General features: G+C 38.5%; 1 protein-coding gene across 5 annotated transcripts in view; it reads right to left on the bottom strand.

Moving 5' to 3' along the window:
• Nucleotides 1-453: 453 nt before the first annotated feature.
• KIF13A (kinesin family member 13A) overlaps nt 454-15,273 on the bottom strand; it is a 69,108-nt gene continuing 54,288 nt past the window's right edge. For 2 of the 5 annotated variants that reach the window (XM_083449258.1, XM_083449259.1), the window contains 6 exons: nt 15,054-15,098; nt 14,330-14,441; nt 12,235-12,383; nt 11,665-11,769; nt 3,936-5,001; nt 454-1,982 (listed from right to left, as the gene is read on the bottom strand). In XM_083449258.1, the coding sequence (XP_083305384.1) occupies nt 1,699-1,982; nt 3,936-5,001; nt 11,665-11,769; nt 12,235-12,383; nt 14,330-14,441; nt 15,054-15,098 (1,761 nt within the window). In that variant the 3' untranslated portion in view covers nt 454-1,698. The remainder of the gene's footprint in view (nt 1,983-3,935; nt 5,002-11,664; nt 11,770-12,234; nt 12,384-14,329; nt 14,442-15,053; nt 15,099-15,273) is intronic. The other 3 variants (XM_083449260.1, XM_083449262.1, XM_083449261.1) reach the window with 2 other exon arrangements.

Raw genomic sequence — 15,273 nt, 5'->3', positions numbered from 1 at the left:
AAAAGGAGAGTATCAGAGTTTCCGAAAAATGTTAGAATTATTCAGGTCAGTTTAATGCAACATCCAAATATGGCTAGTGTAATGAACAGTAGTAGTTTACTCCACATTACACTGATGTTGCAGCCAATATAGAAAAGAAGTATGGCTAAATTTATTGTTGGTACAAAGAACTGCTAATGGAATTGTAGCCATATTAATAATCTGAACAATTCATAAACTGAAAGTATCAAGCATTATATATTTCCCATAATTTATGTGAAGAACATTTACTACCTGGCAGGGGCTTTTGATGAGACCGGTGATGAAGATACCTCATTTAATACTGTATTAGCTTTTCAGAATGTATATAAAAGGTAAATGCAGCATATGTGAAGCTATGAATTAGTAACCAATTAAGCAATATATCTGTTCAAGTCTTATATTACAGAATATGAAGTCAAATAGGCAGAAACATTTATAAAATCTGAAGTAAACCATCTGTATTCTAACACACAAATGTTCTGTACCAATTAAATACAGTATAGCAGAAATATAATATAAATTACACTTTACAGTAATTGCAAAATACTAGGAGTTAGCTTACTATACATATAAATCGAAGAACAGCAGCAACTTGTCTGTAAGGTCCCATTATCTCAGTTTCTTTCTAAAATATAAAGAATACAGCAGGCCATTCTTATATTTCCTTTTTACCATTTTCTACTTTACAAATATTCAAGACAGTATCTATACATGGAATAGTTCCCCAACATTTCGAACACATAATACAAATCCACAATTAAAAATGAACTTTACAGATTAAATCACTTCTGAACATTTCATCTGAGATTGGTCATTGCCAGTAACAAACAGTGCATGATTTGTAATTGTGATCCACTACTGCTGCTTTGCATTTCCCCTATTTAAAAAAAAAAAAAGCCATTTGTTGAAAATTTTGTCCACCTTCTCCTTTGCAGTAATACTGTTTCTGCATCCAGATTACCTGGTTGGCACATGAAAAATGCCCAACACATAAACTTTAGGCATTGTTAATGTTTTCAATAAATGTCAAATTGGCACAGTGGCAGGCCTATAGGAAGACAAAATAGAAAACAAAAATGATAGCAGTCTCTTCAGTGTGCTTAATAAACACAGGATATAAGGCAGCGTGGTGCCTGGTGTTAACTTGTAGAAATATGGCACCAAGCTATCAAGTAAAACAAACATATACAATACAACCCAAGATATAAACAGCAAGTGTATCATTCTAATACATGTTCTTTGGTAAGTAACAGCATATGGTAGATTTCCCCTCAGATACATATTTACATCCCATTGCCCTCCCACACAATATTTTGTATGATCTAATGTGTTAAGTAGCAAATGGTCAAGTACCTCACAGTTTTATTTACAAAAAGCACAATCCTTTACATTTCAATTCAGAAGTAAACCTACTGAGTTCAATGGGGCTTGCTCCCAGGTAAGAGAATTTAGGATTTCAGCCTGACTTTAATTTAGTGTGTAAGCCATGTTTGCCTTTAGGCAGGCAAATGATACACACTCAATATATATATATTACTTATTTTTTAAAAAGAACCAGAGAATTATGCCCATGACTCAAACATTCAGTAACAAATTAAAAACTATACAATTACTTTGAAAATATGTCTACACAGTGATGTGTGCAGCAAGTGCAAAAACAAGAACAAAACTGCAGCTTCAGTTAATCCAAGACTTCCTGATCTCCTGTTTTCTAGAAAAAGCAGAAGCTGCTGCATCTCCTGATTGACAGAAGGATTCTGCCTCTGCTTTGGAAGAGGGTGACTTCTGCAGAACTGAACTCTTCCGTGTGTCCATGGTGGATGATACCTGAGATCGTGAACTGCTACTGCATATCTTTGTTGGAGCTGGTGTTTTAGTGACACATTCAGGACGAACAAATATCCCATGTCGTGGTTTGCAGCGGAAGTACTCTCTGCCTTTTACAGTTCCATCATGTTTCCCTTAAATAAGCACAAATAATTCCAGTAAGAATTAACAGAAGTTTGATCCCATGGAGGAATTATTAAATCTTTGTTTGTTTGATCCCATGGAGGAATTATTAAATCTTTATTAAAACATAGAGACTGATACTAGCCTTCACCTGGTTAATGCTTACAAAGGTTCACTCTTTACTGTGTTGTACTAACCAGTTGGTTAAGAGGAAGTAACGGTAAGTGTTACTCATGGTTGATCAGATGTAAGCCTCAAGCATTATATATTTGGTGGAAGCACAAAAAACATCACAAAAGGGATGAAGCATGTGATCAGAAAACACACACAAGAGCCTCAGCCAACTGTATCATCTGGGCGCATTGAAATGACACAAAATTAGATGCAACTGACATATTGTGGCACTCATATTTTCTGCAGTATGTAAAGTGGTTTGTTCTGAAAAATTGGAAGCTGCAATTCCTACTCAACTCCTTCATGAGCCAATTGGTTGAACAGCAGCTCCTCTATGATCTTAATGGGAAAAGAGACTTCAGCAATTTATAGAAATATATGATGCTGCTTTTGCCTGGTCACATCAATTGTTGTGCATCATACCAATTTAATAAACAATTGTGCACTATATTTGAATGACCTATACATTTCTTTTTAAAATTTTAAGCAGAGGCTGGATGGCCATCAGTGATGCTATAGTTGGGATTCTTGCATTGCAGGGGATTGGACTAGATGACCCTTGGGTCCCAACTCTGCAATTCTGATTCTTCTGTGACTTTTTAGTAACCAGTGCCCTATATAAGTGTCCATGAGCAGTCTGGGCATATTTTCAGCTGCTTATTTTTCTGCTGCTGCTGACCATTAAGCACTGCATGATTTTATGGATAAATTTCTTCTGTCCTTAACTAAAGGAACCTATGCGAAAAGTCCTGTTCCCAGTTCTCAACATCTTCAGCTGTCAATTTTACTAATGAATCTTCTCTAAAATAAAATTCCCTGGTTGTGCAAGTATCCCGGGAGTATTGTGACATGCAAATACATCTTAATATCTTTGAAAGTCTCTGATATGCAGTAGCAATCAATGGGCTCGTTTGCATGACACAATAAGTCTGTTTGTATTGAAGCATGGTTTAATTGTGAAAGTGCCTCTCTTCTGCCATGCAGATCTTTGTGCAGTTTCTTCCCCTTCCCCATACTTGGTATATTTCTGACTTGCTGCTGATGGTTTATTTTCTTGCCTCAGTTTTTTATCAATGTTTCCCTCTCATATGGTGAATTAAGGTCCAAAACATAAAGTGAGATAATCTTGATTAAATTCATTTATTTAATCATTAAAAATTGTAAGAAAAAGTGTTGGAATTAAAGATGTTTTAGAGAGGTATGGCTATATTTGATTATCTTATGAGAAGAGCTTGCAAGAAATTTGTGACTAGAGTCTAGTCTATTTGTGGTTTGTTTGAAAACACAATAAGCCATAGTATTCCTTGTTTGAAACAAGGCAGGGGAGACACACGCATCCAATTAAACCATGATTTAAGACAAATGAAGACTTACTGTGACATGCAGATTGGGCCAGTATTGGAATAGTATTTGACAGCTCCTCACTGCACATCAACGCTCTACACCCATGGTGATGGAATCATCTGCTTGGTACTAGTAGATACGCTGCAGCTTTCTCTATTCTTTATCAACTAGCTTTGATTACAACAGTCTTTCTGACCAATTATCCCAGGGTTTGGACCCAACCCCACTTTGCACCCCATCCTCTGGGGTCCCCAATGAAATGCCTGTGTGTGCTACCTTGAGTTTCATGAAAGAAGAAAGGTGCGATGTAAATGAATAAAAGTAAACAGGCATTACTAATTTCACCAGTTGGACTTCTCCAGTTCTAAAATACTGGGTTATACAAATATCACCAGACAACTTGTATCTAGGATTCTAAATATATAATGGAAAGGACCATATCTTACCTGTTTGAAAATGTAATTCAACGCCAACCCAGGTACCAGATGAAAAATCAACAGGACCGACATATCTTACTATGCCTGGCTTGTTACTACCAATATACACTTGTTCCCCCACTTCCAGCCAACAAGGGTGTTCTTCAGAAGTAACATCTTCACAATGAGAGACATTTAGATGATTTTTTCCAATGAAGTCACCTGCTAGGAAAGAGTCTGCATACATCTGACAATATGAAGCCTCTTTTATTCTGACAGACAATGAAGGATTTTCAGTACTGTTTGACCGCTGATATCCCACTGGTGCAGATTGCAAATGGCTCAAAGGATTGTCCTGGTTGTAAATATTATCTGAGAAACCAGAGGCACAATTCGTTCCAGCTGTTGCGACCTTTTTCTTTTGACTAGAAGAGCTGCTGGAACAGAACTGTGGACCTACAGAACATTCAAGTTCCTTTCCATCTTCAGCACCCATGAATTCTGTAAAGGCGTGATCCTCAAAAACATTTGAAGTGTGTTCAACTGTTGCTTCTCGAAATGGAAATTCAATCCCATGTGGTGTGTTTTTATTAGCTGAGGAATCCAAACCTGTGCACTGTAACTGTGTGGGAATGGTAGTAGTACTTTCATACATTGGAATCTCTGCTGCTAAGGCACTATTTTCTTTAACTGGTGACATGAGCACCTTATATTTTGCCAAGTCTCTTTCTGGTTCTGAAGTCTCCTTGTTTGAAGGTCTTAAATCATGAGTTAGATGGGCTACAGAATGGTCATTAGAATCCAAATCCCTCATCTGATTGGCTAATTGATCTGTGCTATCACTACAGGGAACAAGCATATCAGACAAAGTAGCATTAGAGGCACTGTGGGAAAAGTAGCCACTAGTAATACTGCTAGTGGTAGGACTACGAGATACTTCTTTTTCAACAACACGAGAGTTTACAAAGTCTCCTTTAGAGGATAACCATTCCCTGTTTTCCAAGCTGGCATTGTAGACGCTGAAGTCAGCAAATTCTTCGGGCACATAAGGCTTCTTGTTAATGGCCTCCAACTCATCATCATCCTCAGAGTCCTGCTAAAATTGTAAAGATTTACAGTTACTACTTCTGCATTTTAAACAAAGGCATGACAAGTTAATAAATGCCTGCCCACTTGTGCAATGAGTATTCCTTTTCCTCTTGCCTCCCCTGCACTCCCCTGTGCACCCCAAAGATCTGCTCTGGAGGGTTTCACCAACCCTCCAGAGCAGATTTTTAGGGAGGGATTGCAAGTGGGAGGAGAGAAGGGGAAGTTCTGCTGCACAAGCAAAAATCTGCTTGGGTAATGCTGAATGTTGCCAGAACTTGGCTATTTAAAGAACACTTGCCATTCACTTTATTCTAAGAGCTTGATTATCAAGGAAATTAAGATTTGTGAGTGTGTGTGTGTGCGCACGTACATGTATGTGTGTGCACCTTATGATTGGGATCCAATTTGCTACTTAAGAATTTGAGCACACCCAGTGAAATGCTCTTACTTTCTTTTACTCCTCATGCCATACCCCACACCCAGTTTTAACTGAGGTATGACAGGTGGGAGTGGGGCACAGCATAGCTGGAAAAACCCAAGTCTAAAGCTATTTTGGGCTAGTGGTACTAGATATCCCATTCTTACTAGATACCCCATCATCAAGGAGTTCAATCCCTACATTTTAAGCAACGATGTCTGATCCTAATTCAGGTCTCACTTGTTGGTCCAATATAAATATTGTTTCACTGGCCGTGTGTAGATTGTAGTGCCAGTTATTTTTTCTTATACAATACAAATAATTTGGTTTTTGTGCAACTCCATTTTTAGCCACCTGCACAGCTGTGTTAAATTGAATAAGATAATGATTAAATGAGCTTTATTAAAATTCCTGCCATGTGTAATGATTACAGCAAATTTCTGTCAGGATTCCAACTGTGGTGAAGCAGGCTACAAAATATTTTGTAAAAGTCTGATTCAACTGCACACCCCGGTTTTACATCCTAATCACCATACTGCCATATACACAATATTTAGAACCAAACATCTTTCTGCATTTATCATAAGATGCATCTGGATTTTAAATCTTTGATACAAGAAGGGAAGGTAGTATAGGAGTAGTCTATTAAACTAGTCCTGGACTATGTGTTCATAGACAAGGTGTTAAGCAATAGGTAATACTGGCATAGTTGAAACAGTGGAGCTTATGAGAAATCTACCAGGCACTAGGAAAAACATGCGTCTTTCCATGGAACTATTGGTCTGCATTGCTTTGCTTTTAAAGCAATGAAATGAGTCCAAAGTCTATACTGCTGAAGTATTTGTCATGGCCAATAGCTAGTACAATAGAGTTATCTGGATTGGATACTGCTGAAGTTATGTGTTATTTAAAGCAGCAGCATATATAGTCGCTCTAGTTTTTTAGTTTTCTAGCAATGCAGAACAAGTAATCAGCTCTCATTAACAGATGATGTCCTGCCCATTCAAGTATGCAGTGGAATGCTTCTGCTCTTTCTGTACTACTTTGAGTAATGCATGTAACTTTTATAATATTTGTGTATACAATTTCTATTATCTAGCTAAAATTGCTATCTATCTATGGGTGGAATTCAAAGTAGTGCTAAGTCACTGGTTCCATTAGTGCAAGGAATTCCCCCACCCTTTCCACCCCCACCTAAATATGTTCTATGAGTTTCCCCAATCCTTTGGAGATTTCAGAGTTCCGTTATGCAAATGGAAATCATTCTGCTCATGCAATTACTTAGTTTAATACCACTCTATGTGTTACCTTTGTTTGAATTTCCTAGGATATACTTTTCTCTCACCTACCTGCTCATTGCAAAGCTTCTTCTACACTTTAAAATTATGAGTATCTAGACCAGGCTTCCTCAACCTCGGCCCTCCAGATGTTTTTGGCCTACAACTCCCATGATCCCTAGCTAGCAGGACAGGGATGATGGGAATTGTAGTCTCAAAACATCTGGAGGGCCGAGATTGAGGAAGCCTGACCTAGACTAGCCAACTAGTTCGTAATGGTAATGCAGATGAGCTGAAAATTCTTATTGCTGATAAGCACTACACACCTGTGTGCTAGCCAGGATTTTTGTGAGAGTATAATGGGATTAAATAAAGCTTCCTAAGATTTCTGTATTGCAAATAATATATACTAATCAAATATTTGTTCTTTAATCAAAGTAGGTTATGCAAGACTTCATCCTCATTGCAAGTAGACAGAAGGTTGTGATCCTATAAAAATACACCCAAAGTAAAAACAAGCAACCTATATAGAGGCACTCTAGAATTTGCATCCAAAAGGTATAGTGTACAAGCAGAAGGCACTTCCATTTAACCAAATGGTCATGCCACCCGCTTCCTACTGCAGTCCCCTGTTTCATATGCTATGCTGATTGGGAGAATCCCCTAAGCCTCAGGGACAATTTTCAGGGGGCTTAGAAAAAACCCACTTTGTGAAAAGGAACTCCATTCCATCCATGGAATTGATGTTAGGATCAAAGCCCAAATCTTTACATATATCACACATTTTCAGTTTGCAGAATTTGTTTCAGTAAATTATGTTGTCCATTTCTGTGTAACTCTAGCAGCTCTTAAGTGTAACCTAATTCTATCAGTTGTTGATGGGGTTTTTTCCAGCTAAATCATCAGAACTGGCCAGGCTATCTGAAAATGGTTATAGGAATTTCCTCTTGTGTTTAGTATAAATAACAAAATGAAGTACATATTGAGAAACCTCAACAAGCTGCATTTCACAAACAGCAATTGCTCTGAAAGGATACTTCTGATATAATTTCTCAAGACAGTATGCATGATTTGGAATCAACCACATACAGGACAAAATGTGTGAAATCATAGAAAATAACCTTCAAAAGCATGTTATATATAATCAAAGATATAAAAAAATAGAAGAGTGGGGTGTTTTGCTAACTTTATTATAGAAATACACCCTTAATTTAGTTTTGATAATTGGAGGGGGGTGGTCATGGTATCATAGGGGTTGATGTGACATTATTCACACACAGTGAGCTAGTCAACTGTTGTTGCATTTGCGTCTGCTTTGCGCCAAGAATAATTTTTGCAATAGTGTATCACAATTTATTCTAAACTACTTGTAATAATATACAAACAGCATGAGAGTGAGGAACTTTGTGGTCATTAACCCAACTTCTGCAGTAATACAAACTACTGGAGTACCATGTAGTGTTCTAAGTGTAGATCTTAGAAATTCTTTCTGTGAAATTTCTAGATGTTCCATTTCTGTTAATTTCCAAATCTCAGTTCAGTAAAACAGCTGGGAGGGGACTTCTGCATAACCAAAAACAGCATGCAGTGCTCTCAAAGCTTTATGCTTAGTAGAGATTAAATGGCATGTCCAATTACTTGTTTCTGAGACAGTGGTCCCAAATAGTTAACAGTAAAGATTTATTCAATGGCTTCACTATCAAGTGGCCATTTATGGTGAGAGATATATTTTCGAAAGGCAAAAATACTTGTTTTAGCATAATTCACATAGTAATAATAATTATAAAATTATAATTTATTATTTATACCCCGCCCATCTGGCTGGGTTTCCCCAGCCACTCTGAGCGGCTTCCAGCAAAATATTAAAATACAATAGTCTATTAAACATTAAAAGCTTCCCTAAATAGGGCTGCCTTCAAATGTCTTCTAAAAGTCTAGTAGTTGTTTTTCTCTTTGACATGTGGTGGGAGGGCGTTCCACAGGGTGCGTGCCACTACCAAGAAAGCCCTCTGCCTGGTTAACTGTAACTTGGCTTCTCGCAGCAAGGGAACCGCCAGAAGGCCCTCAGCACTGGACCTCAGTGTCCAGGCACAACGATGGGGGTGGAGACACTCCTTCAGGTATACTGGACCGAGGCCATTTAGGGCTTTAAAGGTCAGCACCAACACTCTGAATTGCACTTGGAAACGTACTGGGAGCCAATGTAGGTCTTTCAAGACCAATGGTATGTGGTCTCAGCGGCCGCTCCCAGTCACCAGTCTAGCTGCTGCATTCTGGATTAGTTGTGGTTTCCGAGTCACCTTCAAAGGTAGCCCCACACAGAGCGCACTGCAGTAGTCCAAGCGAGATATAACTAGAGCATGCACCACTCTGGTGAGACATTAAGTTGTTCTCACTGATATATCCATCTAAAGTTGCACAGCAACATTTTTAGCACTACATGGGCAGGACATAAAGTCTGAATATAATGATATGATCCAATTTGTGGAACAGTGCCAATACTGAAAAGTCGTTTCAGGTATACTGGTTAGAACTTGAATGAAGTTTTACCCACTAAAAATTGATTTCTATGACATAGATTGAGTAATTTGTAAGATAGGGCTCACCATTCATTAGACATTTTTAACTAGTCCAACATGGTCTAATCATTTCAGAATCTTCTTGCTTATCCTCCACTAGCTCAGTAATCAACAGTCAGCACACTATGTCCAGTCAATGTCCTTGCAACCTTTTTCTACACTGAAGGATCCTTTCAGAGAAAACATAAAAGCCAGGGGAAAATTAGGTTTGGGCAGTATCAGGTGAACACGACAATAAGTAACTACTCTGCAGTCTATGTGGTTTCTATACGTTGAAGAAAACTGTTTGTTGACATATGAAAATAATTGTAATTTTAACAGTGAATGTAACTGATGTTTTTATACCAAAAGAAACTTAGATAATTTTAAATATAATCTTCCACTAGTGACGTGCAAAATCCTCTCAATGCTTTCTCTGTACATTCTTTGTATAGAAATGAATTATGCTGTGCAGTAAACCAGAATGTATTGCTGTTTATAGATACCATAATCAAGTTCACTTAGCTGTCTACAAACAAAGCATAACATAAAAGGATAGTGGCAGCTCCATGTATCTGCTCAGACAAATCTGGGACCTAGGTCCACTGCACTGACACCTATAGCCATCTAGCTCCAAGGTAGTGGTGAAACTGGAATAACGACAGAACGTTTGTTAATTAAATATGATTACATTTTGAGAAGGCTATGCTACAACTCTCTCATCAGGAAAAAGGTAAAGGTAAAGGACCCCTGACAGTTAAGTCCAGTCACAGACGACTCTGGGGTTGCAGCACTCATCTCGCTCTATGGGCCAAGGGAGCTGGCATTTGTCCGCAGACAGCTTCCATGTCATGTGACCAGTATGACTAAGCCGCTTCTGGCAAACTAGAGCAGCGCACGGAAACGCTGTTACCTTCCCGCCGGAGCGGTACCTATTTATCTACTTGCACTTTTTTGTGTGCGCTTTCGAACTGCTAGGTTGGCAGGAGATGGGACTGAGCAACGGGAGCTCACCCCGTTGTGGGGATTCAAACTGCCAACCTTCTCATCGGCAAGCCCAAGAGGCTCAGTGGTTTAGACTACAGTGCCATCCGTGTACCCTCATCAGGCAAACTTGAAATCAAAAACCCCAGAAAGAAAGAGAGATATAAAATAACACGGCACCATTTATAAGGGCAATAATTCATTTACAACTGTTCGTGCCAAGATTGGCCATAAATTGCTGTCAGGTAGCATCAGAATAAGCAAGCACTTTGACTATGAGTGGTATAAAAATGCCTTTTGTGATGGTCGTGAGGATTAACTACCAACGTAGTTAAATTATCTTGGATCCAACCTGTTCACAGCTTTCATATCATCACAAGGGCTTTGAACCTGGGCTGCTAGCATATAGGCAGCCAGTGCAAATGTTTTAGCCTTCAATGACAAAGATGTATCCTAGAGCACCTCTTGATGTTTAGAGGGAGCATAACCCCAATCAGAAGAGGCAACTGGCTTATCATTTGGAAACGAGAACCACCTATTCAACTCTTTCAACTTTCAAATCTTCACAAAATGTCAACACAATTTATTAGCCTGCATCCAGTCTCTGGTCCAGGGCTTGCACAATCTCTCCAGATTCAGATGTTATGGATAAATAGAGCTGCATATCATCAGTGTACTGCTCCAAAACTCCTAACGACCACACCCAACCACTTCATATAGATGTCAGAACCCCAGGGGATAAAGAACACTCCCCCAATGTTATTCTCTGGACTCAGCTATGCAGGTAGGTGTGGAACCACTGTAATACAGTGCCTCTACTACCCACTCCACACAGTTTATCGTGGATACCATGAGTAACAGGGTCCCAGTTCCATCTACCTCTTAGTAAAGGTCATCCATCAGTGCAACCAAAGTTTATTCAGTCCCCAAACCAGGCCTAAACCCAAGACTGCAGTATATCCACTTCAGTGTCAACGCTAGGTATGCAACACTTTATTTTATAAAGTTGATGGTCTATGTGAGGAAGCCAAGAAAGGTGGACATTTCAAATATATGAAAATGAATGGCAAGTCTGCTTTGCTGTACACTTCAACATTTACATTTTCCAGTCTAAACCAATCTACAAATTAAACATGTGGAAGTACTGGAAAGTTCATGAATGCTGACATTCTGAATTTACCAGTGAATAAGCCCTACAAAGTTCTACCTTTTCCCTTGAAAACTTATATATGAATGATCATTTCAAAATATATGAATGATCAATTTAAAATAATTGTAACAAATTATGCATTTTGCCACATATTTAAAAGCCAACATGCACATTGTATGCACATCTTGTTTTCTTCACTATTACAGTATAGCAAAAATTACATCCCATGAGAGGGCCTTAAACCACCACCAGGCATTATGACAGAAACCAATGCAAAACTTACAATATTTTCCTCATGTATGCTATTGTGTTCTACCGGCATGCTACTGGCATTACTTCCTGAGGGCACAACACAACCAGTGCTATGTACCTGAGATGATGGCATGCTCTGCAAAGGTTAAGACACACAAAACATCACACAAATAAGGTATTTACAAACCCATGCATGTTAGTAAGACAGGAGGACACGTTTTTAAAACAACTCAGGCAAGGAGGTTAAATAGCTTAATTACAGAAATCCATGCAACACCACATTTGTCTTCAGTTGTGGAAAACATGACACCGTTTCCTAAAATGGTGCTATAGCCTAATGAAAGAAATTGACAATTCAGGACAGCTGTTTTACACAGACAATGATTAAGCAGAAACACACTCCATGCTGAACAAAAGGAGACAAAACTGAAATAGGATTATCATTCCAGTACAGAGAAAAGGAATTGCTGAATTTTAATGTAGGATTCCAAATTCTCCGTATCACAAATGCAAGCTGCAAGTTATTTACTGGCAAAGACAATAGCTACTTGCACATAAATTAATCAAGATTAAGAAAGTATAATAGCTCTTAACTACCTACCTCTTTACTAAGTAGAGGCCGACTTTCAAAGGAGATCTTTTTATGTTCTTCTTTTACTGGCATTAAAGGTTTGAAAAACTTGGGTGGCTGTGGAGAAAATGCTTTAAATGGGCTGACGGTTGATGCATGAGGATTCTCTGATACATAACCTTGGATAATGAAAATAAACACACACACAAATAGGTTAGTTATTCTAACATCAACTGCAAAAATAAGTAAAAAATGAAAAAGAAAGTGATATAAAGCACCACAGGAAATAACCATGATGATGAGCATATTAGATCCTCATTTGTGCCATGTTATGAAATATGTTCATTTCCCTGCTTACCATTCATGGTAAATGTTGTTTGTACAAGGAAATAACAGTGGAGTAACAGAGAGGGTTGGATCCAGACTTTATCACCATGGAAAACGGCTTTTAATTAAGTGACGGGGTGGGGGCATGGCAACTTTTGCTGATTTCCCCTCCTCCTGTAGCCACAGTGCCATCTCTCACACTGTTTGAGAGGTTTGCTCAAGCTATATGCAAACCAGTCCAGCATGTCTCAAAGCATGCTCTCTGCTATTTGTAAAGTAAACATACTTTATCACCTACAACTCCCTCCTTTTGCATCAAGAAGGTTTTGCTTAAACGAAGTTTAGCAAAAAGCTTGTCTGCAATTCATAACATACTTCAAAGAGAACTATATATGAGCTGTGGATGTCTCAAAAGGAAAAGTCTGTCATTCTTTCGTAGATGTAAGGTAAAGGTAAAGGGACCCCTGACCATTTGGTCCAGTCGTGACCGACTCTGGGGTTGTGGCGCTCATCTCGCTTTACTGGCCGAGGGAGCCGGCGTACAGCTTCCGGGTCATGTGGCCAGCATGACAAAGCCGCTTCTGGCGAACCAGAGCAGCACACGGAAACGCCATTTACCTTCCTGCCAGAGTGGTACCTATTTATCTACTTGAACTTTGACGTCCTTTCGAACTGCTAGGTTGGCAGGAGCTGGGACCGAGCAACGGGAGCTCACCCCATCGCGGGGATTTGAACCGTCCTAGGCTCTGTGGTTTAACCCACAGCACCACCCACGTCCCTTCGTAGAAGTACATAATGGTAATTATTTACATATGACTCGTAGCATCACTAGAATTTCAGTGTAGCTGCTGGTTAATATAACCCAAGAGAGAATGATAATGTACCTGTCAGCATAAGGTGACAACTGATATGTAATTTGGCAGTTTAAAACAAAGTAAGTCACAAAGCTACAACATTAGTACAAAAACCAAATTTTAATCACTTGTTCCCTAAGCAGTTATTCTTTATAATAATAGCAACAGTAATATTAGTAATAATAATAATTGTACCCTGACCATCTGACTTGATTCCCCCAGCCACTCTGGGCAGCTTCCAATATATTTTTTTTCTTTCCTTCTTATCACTAAATCTCCCTCCTCTTCCTTTATGCTGTCATGAATATGCATATGCACATTTTCTTTTCCTACTTCTCTTTCCTCTGCTTTTGTAAACTCCTCAGGGGAGAAACTGTCTTATAATAATAATAATAATAATAATTTTTAATACCCCGCCTATCTGGTTGGGCTTCCCCAGCCACTCTGGGCAGCTTCTAACAAAATATTAAAATATCGTAATGCACGTACATTAAAAGCTTCTCTAAACATATCACTGCTCATATCACTACATAAAGCACTATGTGCATTTATTCTACTATATAATATAATAATGCTTGTCCTAGGAGATAAAGCGTATTGGTATATGATCCTAAGCGCTTGGCCTGGAGAGGCACATCCCATTTTTACTTCAGAACCTTCTTAAAGGGTGCTGGGATAGTTGTTTTCGGCCCTTGCAGCACCAAAGCACCACAAGCTAACCTTCATCATCATGGGAGAAATAGCCTTTGCTAGCAGATTAAAACACTGTATCGGTTAGGACTGAATGCTGCTTTATACATACACATTTACCACAAGAATTTAAAGACAGTAGAACAGAGGGAAATACCCTTTGCATCACTGATTATATATATATGTGTGTGTGTGTGTGTATTAATAATTTCCTATATTGACCGAATTAAAACTAAACACAATAAAAATCTTACCACCAGCATCTTTACTTCTGCGAGGAGAATCTCTGGGTAAAGTACCATAACATGATACATCTTGGTAACTGGAAGAACAATCTAATACATCTAGATGACCTTCTGACCAACCCTAAAGTCATAAACAACCAAGAAAAGAAACAGGAAAATGTTCATTTTCAAGATACAAGAAAAGAGTTCAGATCCTTTCAAAATAGTCAATGTTCTTTCACACATACATGTTTTTTATTAGTACCAAACCTTTTCAAATCTATTTTATGCAACTCAATCCTGTGCATTTTATTCAGAAGTATATCCCCAATGCATTCAGTGGTACTTGCTCCATGGTGTGTCTAGGAGTAGAGTCTTATTTTGTTAAAATCTATTACAAAAATATCCTGTAATCTCTCCTATCTCACAGGAAGATTCCTAGGACTTTTTTGGTAACTGATTCAATAATAACTACCCTGAGAAATTTATTGCACCCCGCATGCCCCTGCACCAGAGAAATAACTGACAGTCTTTAATAATTTATTTTGTGAAGCACCCTGAGATCAGCTCAACTTAATTTTCTCAAGTCAGTAATGCATCAAATTATACATTCCTGTTCTAAACAACCTATCATTATTACTGAAGACTAAAGTTAAGGATTTCTTGTATCAAATAGGAAGGAAAAGGCAAGTCTATTTGACTACATTTTCAAAAAGGTGCCACCACATCTGTTCACTTTTCTTAATATTCATACCTTATCTTCATCACAGCCAGAAATATCTAATCGACTACAGGATACCTAAAACACAACAATAAATAAATATGAGCCCAATGAATGCTATCAGCCTGCTTAGCAGCAGGGTGGCCTTCACATGAGAACCACAGTCTCCTCACCCACTGCTAAGCCTAGACTGCATTTGAAATAAACAAAAGACTGACAAACATGGCAATAGAACTTCATGAACACTCATGTA

This window comes from Podarcis tiliguerta (genome assembly GCF_965153285.1).
Source record: "Podarcis tiliguerta genome assembly, chromosome: 7".
Taxonomy (NCBI): domain Eukaryota; kingdom Metazoa; phylum Chordata; class Lepidosauria; order Squamata; family Lacertidae; genus Podarcis; species Podarcis tiliguerta.
The sequence above is the reverse complement of the archived record's forward strand: the minus strand, read 5'-3'. Positions and strand labels throughout refer to the sequence as shown.